The sequence below is a fragment of the Alosa sapidissima genome, chromosome 3 (genome assembly GCF_018492685.1).
Source record: "Alosa sapidissima isolate fAloSap1 chromosome 3, fAloSap1.pri, whole genome shotgun sequence".
In the NCBI taxonomy this organism is placed as follows: domain Eukaryota; kingdom Metazoa; phylum Chordata; class Actinopteri; order Clupeiformes; family Clupeidae; genus Alosa; species Alosa sapidissima.
The window spans coordinates 39,145,213-39,154,958 of record NC_055959.1 but is presented as its reverse complement, the minus strand read 5'-3'; the positions used below and the strand labels follow the sequence as shown (position 1 = coordinate 39,154,958).

Genomic DNA, 9,746 nt, shown 5'->3' with positions numbered 1-9,746 from the left:
CATATATCCATCGTTATCGGGAAACCAGGCACTGGACTGTTTTTTGCCACCCTGGTGGCCATTTTGTATATTGTCCTGTGTTTGTTATGTGCTTTTGCTGTTCCCCATGTGCTCTGTGTTTACCTGCCTGCTTACATGGGACTGTCTCCGCCCCTTTCCTTATTTGGTCTGCACTTCCTGTCTTATTAGTTTTCCCTCCATTTTCTGCTCACACCTGTTCCCTATTATTGTTTTGTTGGTCTCGTCCAGTTATCTGTCAATCTGTTGGTCTGTGTATTTATAACCTCTGCTCCTCTTCTGTGCTTAGTTGGTTTGTTGCACTTGTTGGATAAGTTGAAAGTGAAGTCTGTAAGTTTTAGTTTTAGTTTTTCTTCTTTTTTTTCTGATTTCTGTCTGTTTGGATAGTCAGCCTGTCAGTGTTTTGTTTTTTTCTTCTTGTGTCGATTTACCAACAAACAAAATGTTTGAATGTTCTGGATTTAACGAGTCTTTCGCTTGAGTCCTCCTGCAAAACCCTGACATGTACATAACATGTGTTATGTGTGTTTTCACAGGTGCAGAGTACAAGATTTGGTCAAGAGAAAGGGAACCAACAATGATTTCATTTCCACTGTGGCTCTTCATGGTGGCACTGAGTAAGTTTTCTCAGATCCGTTCATAAAAATGTTTGTTTATACAATTACTGGCAAGTAGAGTTTTTTTTTTTTACTTTCTGTTTATGTTTTCACCGGACAAAGAATTACAAGAAGTTAATATGGAATGAGAAATTAATCTTTCCTAAATATGACCTCTACTAGGGAGTCATGTCCCTTTGTACACACACATAACATGAAGACACGTCACCCGCTGGTAGTGGGCAAAGGCATCATGAATAGTATGACCCTTGTGTAGTGGGCAGAGGCATCATGAATAGTATGACCCTTGTGTAGTGGGCAGAGGCATCATGAATAGTATGACCCTTGTTGCTGAATGAGTGCAGTAAGGAAGCAGTGCAGGCTGATGTCTTTATATTTCCCCACCAGCTGGCCCAGTAGCAAATTACTTCTGTAAGATTGTGGAATGTGTGCATCTACTGTAATGACTCCTGTAGGACTTTGTGGAATGTGTGCATCTAATGGCTCCTGTAAGACATTGTGGAATGGGTGCATCTAATGCAGGGGTTGGCAAACTTTTTGGCTCAAGGGCCACATTGGGCCCCCCCCCCCCCCCCCCCCCACGACACACGCATAAAAAAAAAAAAAAAAAAAATTTATAGCCTATAAATTAGTATGAAAAGTATTTGTTTTAAAATGTGAATTGCTTAAAAATACTGCTAATTTTATGCTGTTTAACAAATGTATAAATTGTGCACTGTTGCTTTAAGACAGTCGCTTTAATTCACGTTTATTTCTTCTGCCTGTTCCGCTATGGCTAGTGCTGTACCTACGGCTGGGCCCTCTCTCAGTTTTTAAATGGTCAGTAGTGGGAACTACTGTTGCCTTCATGATTTCCTTTTAAAAGTTTCTTATAAGAAGCACACATCACTTATCAACAATGACGAGCCAGAACCTGCGGCTCTCCCTCTCTTCCCAATTAAATGGATCGCATAATGTTCACGTTAGATCTGCTGCAAAGGAGATAACTAAGAGTTAACTTAGTTTAACATGATGTTATCTCTATTTAACATGATGTTTTGACATTGACATTGTAAACGTTCTCTAAGGAGAGTGAAAAGCAGTTTGCAGTAAAACTAACCAACTATCGCAGGGAAAAAAATAGCGAGCAGCCTGATAACCAAATGAAATGCTCGGCGGGCCGGATGAAAGTGCTTGGCGGGCCGCAGTTTGCCCACCCCTGATCTAATGGCTCCTGTAAGACGTTGTGGAATGTGTGCATCTACTGTAATGACTCCTGTAAGACATTGTGGAATGTGTGCATCTAATGACTCCTGTAGGTCATTGTGAAATGGGTGTGTGCACCTAATGACTTCTGCTATATTGGTGTTTTCCCAACAGGTGGGTGTTCCACTGCAGTACACACTGGTAAATACTCTTTTCTATCTTAATGTCTGTTTACACACTGTCTGCACAGATAAATGCCCACTTGTCACAGGAAGTGAAATGTTAGGCAATTTGACCAGTTTTTTCGAATCCCTAATTTTTTGGAGGTGTAACTTGTTTATTTATCTTCTGACTTATTGATCAGGAGAACGTCAAGGAACGCCAGACTTTCCAGTTTTATCAAACTAGTGTTGTGAACTCTGTCCTGCTTCCTAGTTTCTGTGAATCAAATGTAGAAATAATTACAAGGAGGTGCATGATTTCATTACAACAATACTATGATTAAGGGGGATGACAGGGGGATCCACCAATACAAATCTCTCAGGTGTAGTTGTGTGTGTGTGTGTGTGTGTGGTCAAATTAAAAGGGAATGAGATGCACAGGCACATTGCTTCAGTGTTTAAGGATAATAGTAAGCAACGATTCTAGAGCAGAGCTCTGTTCTAGAATCTTTGATAGTAAGTGGCATGAAACAGCTGTTTGAGCTTCACTTTCAATAAAGCAACAGTATTGTCAACCGTTAAAGGGGAACTATGCAGGTGTTTTTAGCATAAATTTTTTTCGGGTCGAATGGTGGCCGTCTCTCTTCCCCCTAGCCCCTGTGAGTGAGGGGAAAAAACACCCTTGCAACGCTTAAAAAATGGTTCTGGTATAAATCAGCCAAGGTTGGAGTGTTTGTACTTTAGAATTGGCTTAATTCAATCAGGATATTATGTATTCTAATGGATACGAAGATATCTCAAGGTTTACGCACAGTTGCTGTAAGTTGCTATGGGTAAAAGGGTTTGCCAAATGACTAAATGTAACATCCACCATCTTTGTCTACTGTGCCATCCTCTAGGCCTACTTGGAGGGCACCCCTGCTCTACAGTGCTCGCCTCTGCAGCCTCTACAGTGCCCACCTCTACAGCCTCTACAGTGCCCTCCTCTACAGCCTCTGCAGTGCCCTCCTCTACAGCCTCTGCAGTGCCCACCTCTACAGCCTCTAAAGTGCCCACCTCTACAGCCTCTAAAGTGCCCACCTCTACAGCCTCTAAAGTGCCCACCTCTACAGCCTCTGCAGTGTCCTCCTCTACAGCCTCTGCAGTGTCCTCCTCTACAGCCTCCAAAGTGCCCACCTCTACAGCCTCTGCAGTGTCCTCCTCTACAGTGCCCACCTCTACAGCCTCTAAAGTGCCCACCTCTACAGCCTCTAAAGTGCCCACCTCTACAGCCTCTGCAGTGTCCTCCTCTACAGTGCCCACCTCTACAGCCTCTACAGTGCCCACCTCTACAGCCTCTACAGTGCCCACCTCTACAGCCTCCAAAGTGCCCACCTCTACAGCCTCCAAAGTGCCCACCTCTACAGCCTCCAAAGTGCCCACCTCTACAGCCTCTGCAGTGTCCTCCTCTACAGTGCCCACCTCTACAGCTTCTAAAGTGCCCACCTCTACAGCCTCTAAAGTGCCCTCCTCTACAGTGCCCACCTCTACAGCCTCCAAAGTGCCCACCTCTACAGCCTCCAAAGTGCCCACCTCTACAGCCTCTGCAGTGTCCTCCTCTACAGTGCCCACCTCTACAGCCTCTAAAGTGCCCACCTCTACAACCTCTAAAGTGCCCTCTACAGTGCCTCGTAGACTCAGGTGGAGGAATTAAAACCCACTCTACGACAAATTAAATACGTTGGCAGTGAACAAAGCAAGGCTGTTGGCAACGTATTGCAGATCGGGTAGCCTAAATGCCTAAAATTATTCCCACATGTTCTTCAAATATGTGTTACGAAGGATTAGTAGCTTGCGGAATGTCTGAAATGAGTTGAAATAATTAAATGGCCTATTTTGAGTTCATAGAAAGCCCTACAGATGCAACCCAATTCAGAAGTGGGCATATAGATTATAGTAATATAATATAAGGATAATTGAATGTTTAAGTAGCCCCCTTTGACTGATTTAGTGTATGCCTAATCCTGTGAACATTTCAGATGCAACACCAAACGCACATGGCAGCAGGTGAAAATGAAACACAAAAACATTATTCAGAATAGTAGGTTTATATAGTTATAGCTTGCATTAATATTTCTTAATTATGAAAACATGTAGGCCTACTGTAGCTTATAGCCTTCACTTGGCCTCTGTTTTACAGCTAACAAAAAGGTGTCTCTGAACACTACTGTAGGAGGAAAGGCACCAGAGTTTTTTACAGTAGCAGAGGAGTTGGCCATCGCAAATAATGGTGGAAGGCTTATGGAGGGGGTTGAGGGAGGCATTCGGTCGGATTCTGGTGCTGTGGAAATGTGTAGCCTTTATGTGCAGGGTACAGTAATATGACCTTCAATTCAACAAGTTTGTTAAAATGGTGATTTTTATTTATTAGGCCTGCTGTAGGCTATGTCCGATTTATTTTATATTATTTTATCCGACATACAGTATTCTTGCATCACCGATGGAATAGCCTACATGAATGTCCACGTACGGGCATTGTCAGATGATCTAGGAAGACGTCTCATAGCAAAGACGACGAATTCCCTCGGCTGACAATCTATATCTTCATAGAGAATTTCGTCCGGGTAGGCTATATATATTTTCTGGCGGTCTCTAAAACCCCTCGCCCTGCGACGAGTCCCTCAAGATTTGCGCTCCAATGTCGTATGGATCATCCAGGTACGCCAACATGTCTCGAGAAATTGTTAGTGGAGGGGTGGTACTTATAAAGGGTGTGGTTAACGGAAACCTCGGGTTAACCAAGAACATAACCTCGGAGCAGGTTTGAGATGCAGCGTAAATTGCCATGGCAGCATACCTCAGTTAAAACCTATCCACCTTTCGTAGTACGGGTTAATCGGGAAGTTACGCCACACGTGATCAAGTTACTCTCGAAGTTACCCAGATAAGCCAGTAACCCCACTTCGTAGTACAGGCCCCTTGAGTCTGAGAAAGGCGCTATATAATTAAAACGTATTATTATTATTATTATAATAAAACACATGAAATGAAAATGTCACCTCTTTAACTGGTGGACGCCACACCTCATAACCAACTCTTATTGAAATCGGACCTTTTTCTCCTGAACCCCCCTCAGGGGAAATGGGGAACAACAGACTTTGACCTGGGCTGAAACAAGAGGAAGACAATTTCTCAGGTCTTGTTGTCTCAGCCCATTTGTAATTTAAGTTCAACTTACAGGCTAAAAACACGCCAGTTGCCTTCTATTTCTCCTCATGGGGGTGTAGGAGAAATGGGTCGGATCTCATTTCAAATTTGGCTTTCCTATTGGTGAGGTTTCTCAGTTAATCTGGAATGTTGCTGGTCTAAATTGTTACATTGAATCTAGATGTCGGAATGAAAAACACTTAAACAGTTCTGGAATAATTTAGCCTTTTCAATTGATTTGCCAACTGACTGTTATATAGGCCTAATATTGAACCGAAGATTCAACTCTTATCAGTTGTAGACCAGAGTCAATTAAACAGTGACTTTATAGCACTTTACTTTAAACTATTCAAAACAGAGCATCCGTCTGTCTAGCTACAGTAGCTATAAGAGGTCTCTCTGACTCATTTACTTTTAGGCTAAATTTCAGAAGCACCACTATTGTAGACGCCCTGCCAGCTGTAATGACCGACCAGACCCATTTAAAACCAACACTGCAGCACCTCACTCTGTGCTATTAGGTGGAAAAAGAGCCGAGTTATTACAAGTATTATTCCCTCTTTTACAGTTCATGATGTATTATGCTGTGTCTTTTGCTGTTTCCAGGCTTGCCCACCGTTAATCGAGATGCTGGAGGAGCAGCTTGTGTCTTCCCTTTTGTGTACTTGGGGACACTCCACTGGACATGTACTACAATCAACCATAACAAGCCTTGGTGTTCAACCACAGGCAACTTTGACCAGGATGGGCAAGGGGGAGAATGCTGCGTTGAAGCTGGGTAACAGTATAATACTGTTTAATAAAACATTGAAAACAGAACTTGTTGCCCCAATTTATTTATTTATTTTTTTTGCCCAACATTGCACATCAACTTAGGAGGGCACTGCTCCCACATACTTTAGCCCATCATAAAATGCTTGACCTCTTCTGAAATCTGAGACCCAGTAGAATTCTCAGAAAGTCAGAGTGACTGGTGTACTGGCAACGAGTTACAGAGGCTTGAATGTTTTTTCTTTCAGCCGGAAACATGCATCTCTGGAACTGCCCACATCTGGGCCCCCTAGGTCACTGGTTCCCAAAGACTTGGTCGTGAGTGTGGGTCGCAGGAGATTTTATTTGGGTCGCCAGCACTATTTATGTTGTGTAATAGGCCTAACTTATACCATTTAGCCAGGAAAGCTAACAGTTTTCTATTAGGATCTAGTTTGTTACAGTTTTTCCTCGATCGTTTTGATACCGGTCAACTCTGAAATCACACTCTCAAAACAGTTAACACCCGTGTCTGAACAAAAGCACTCTGGACAAAATGACACATTTTGCTTGCAAAATGCTGTTACTCTCTCTACACTTAAAACATGCAGCAAAAGCGAATCTTGCCTTCAAACACTACAACTTGTTGCCAATTTAAAAAAACACTCTTTAATCCATCATTACACACTGGACAACAAAATGCAAAATCTAGTTCTCAAAATTAGCATTTTTGCTATGTCTGTTCCATTACTCTCATTTTTCTGGTAGGCCTATCAGAAAAAAACTGAAAAGACAAAATGTACTGAATAAAAAAATAATTTATTCATTCCTCCCAAGACGCAACTGCCATTGACCTGTAAGACATACAGTAAATACCTAGCAAGACAGTAAATTTCATTGAACTACAACTTGTCATTGTTCATTCATCCAAATAGACCTACAGTAAAGACCTTTTGTACTGTTTTCTCCACCAAATAGGCAATACAGTACTTTGTCTAAATGTGCATTAGATCCATACTTGCAAATAGCAACACAGAACAGACATCTCTTATGGATAATGAATGCTGATTAAAGAATTGTGCAAAGGAGTTTCACACAGGTGTATCAGATTCAGACTTAAGCAAGGAATCTATACTACCTGTGAAAAGATGTTTTACTTTTGTTTAGCATGGGAAAACCAAGAGTTTGGGGCTTTTGAATGACACCTGTGTTAACTGTTCTGCAAAAGGGGGTGAGAAATGTGTGAACCCAATGAAAATGTGTGAACACATTCGCAAGAGATGGCTACTTTCTTTGCACTGCAGAAGTCATGAAGACCAAGTGGGTTCTAGTTTACTTAAGCAGGTAAAAGCAATCTAGAAAAACTGTAACTACAGTCACGGCCCTCTGTGCAATTTTGTATTTAGAATAGCTCAAACTGGGGGGCGAACGCGTCGCAGAGGGGACAGCGTGGACATCTCACTTGCAAAATGAAACTTTTTTGTGGGGTGCCTGCCATGGACCTCGCAGTTGCAAAATTCAAGGGACATGAATCAGCCTTTTTGCACAAACATTAAAGGGGCATAGAAAAGTTTGAGAACCTGTGGCCTAACACAATATTGGTGGTTGCATGTTTGCTCTGAAGTGAAATGGTCGGTCATTTTTAAAAAGTGGGTTCCCAGAAAAAAAGTTTGGGAAACACTGCTCTAGGTCACGTGAACTGGCCTTGAAACACACCTGGACCTGGTCCCAGGCCTCAATTAAGGTCTCAATGTAGATGACTATAGAGGAGGGGGGGGGGGTAGATAGAGTATCTATCTAATCTATCTATCTACTGTGACTATAACCGTCACTGCCATGCAAGATACAAACAAAGAAACTCCAGAAGGTTAGCCTTCATTTGACACCAAAATTATGATTCTACTCAAATGGGTTCTTGTGTAGTAAGAGTTGGGTTGTCGGTATGCATCAATAAGTCCTTTTGAATTTTCCATAAAAATTTTGCTTTGAAATGTGTTTGACTTTTGAGGGGTGTTTAGTAGGGTTCTTACGGTAAAATGACATATCCCTGAAACCAACTACTCCTTGGCTACAAGAATATCCATCTTTGAGGCTTGCTGTAGGCTCAAGATATCGTCAATCAAAGCTGGGGTGCCAATCCTGATTGACAGCTTGTTTGCCCAATTCCCTGTGGTTGCTTATATCTCGATAATCATAGGTCGCTCAGGCACATGAGTGGGCTCTATCTAACCGAGTCTCGTGAACACGCTGGTATGAGTCAACCTAAATATAGATATTAGAAAGCATTGGGCTCAAGATCTATTAGGTGGCATATGTAAAAGTGGCCGCGACATTGCTGGGGGCAACACGTTTACTGTCTATGGGCAACACTTGCCGGCAATCAGAGACCCCTGTTTGATTTCCAGTCAGTCACATGCTTCTCCATTGGCCTCCAGTGATTGTTGCCCTCACCAAGATGGCGGCGCTATTAACCCAATGCAGCATCTAGCTTTCTAATGTCTATGACCCTAACCTTGTGTTGAGGAAAACACCTCCAGCAAATGGGAATCACTGGAAAATAACTTTGCAAACACCATTTTCTTATTCTTTTCTTTTGTATGAGCTGGAATATACAGTACTCTCCAGACTTATTGGAGAATATTACAGGCTGTTTTATTGGCAAAGGGAGGGTTAAGAAGGTATTACAAGCAGGGGTGCCAATAATTGTGAGCAACATATTTTCATTAAAATATTTTATTTCTTTGAGATTTTCCTTTCTCAAAATAAGATTTGCATCCCTTCAAGGTTGGGCTTTTCCTAATTTGTTTCATTGTGAGATTACAACAAATCACCAACAGATTCTTTCTCCAACAGGTTTTTAGTCATCATTAGCAGAGGTGCCAATAACTCTCCATTGGCTCCCTATAGTAGCCAGAATTAAATTTAAATCTCTCACTTTGGCCTATAGGACACTAACTAGATCTGCTCCTAGTTATTTTAATTCAATAATTAAGCCTTACATCCCCAACTGCCCACTGCGGTCTTCTGGTGAGCGTATGTTGTGTCGACCAGTCATGAAAACTGGGTCTAATTCCAGACTCTTTTCTTCAGTGGTTCCATGTTGGTGGAATGAACTGCCCAGTGCTCTCCGTTCCTGTGGTAGTTTTGGGTCGTTTAAGAGGGGTCTAAAGACATTCCTATTCAACATATACTTAGTTGTTTAAGCGCTTATGTGTTATGGTTTATATAATGTTGTTTTATTTTAATTGGGCTGTTAATTAATTTGACATTATTGTTTATTATTGATATTCTCCTTAATGTAGTCTTAGCATGTCATTGTTTTTATATTATTGATTGAATTGACATTATTGTTTTATTATTGCCTTTCCCCTTTTTTACATTGCTTTTTATTAGGCTATTGCTTGAATTGATATTATTGTGTACTACAACTATTCTCCTTACTATATTTGACCAACATTTTAATCTGTTCCCTGTTCAATTTTAAATATTATGTTGTTTTGTATTTATGTGTCGCTTTGGACAAAGGCGTCTGCTAAATCCATAACCATAACCATAATTCCGGAGGGTACTGTACATCTACCAAAACATATTATGAATAAAACATGGATATTCCATTACTATGGGTTACCGACATTTCAAGAGCGTTAATGACGGGTTGGGATATTGCCATCCTTGTGTAACCCAGACTAAAAGGAGAGGCACGGATTCAGGAGGGGGTGGAGGGGGGCATTTTATAGCATTTTGATGCCTGTGGCAAAGGGAAAATTATAATAAAAGAGACGTTGAACTTTAAAGTCTGTAATGTTGGTTTGGCTCTTCATTGATTCAC

General features: G+C 41.6%; 1 protein-coding gene across 4 annotated transcripts; it reads left to right on the top strand.

Annotated features, from left to right (window-relative positions):
• The first annotated feature begins 206 nt into the window (after positions 1 to 206).
• On the top strand, positions 207 to 5,986 carry LOC121705670 (endochitinase A1-like). Of its 4 annotated transcripts, none has more exons than XM_042086834.1 (6): positions 207 to 348; positions 555 to 635; positions 1,995 to 2,021; positions 2,881 to 3,053; positions 3,213 to 3,661; positions 5,774 to 5,986. In XM_042086834.1, exons 2-6 carry the CDS (start codon positions 596 to 598, stop codon positions 5,787 to 5,789), a joined length of 705 nt encoding a protein of 234 aa, XP_041942768.1. In that variant the 5' UTR covers positions 207 to 348; positions 555 to 595; the 3' UTR covers positions 5,790 to 5,986. The 4 variants fall into 4 exon arrangements, with proteins under 4 accessions (XP_041942768.1, XP_041942767.1, XP_041942765.1 ...); XM_042086833.1 differs by having other exon boundaries at positions 2,881 to 3,395; positions 3,522 to 3,661; XM_042086832.1 differs by having other exon boundaries at positions 208 to 348; positions 2,881 to 3,528; positions 3,562 to 3,661.
• Positions 5,987 to 9,746: the final 3,760 nt, after the last annotated feature.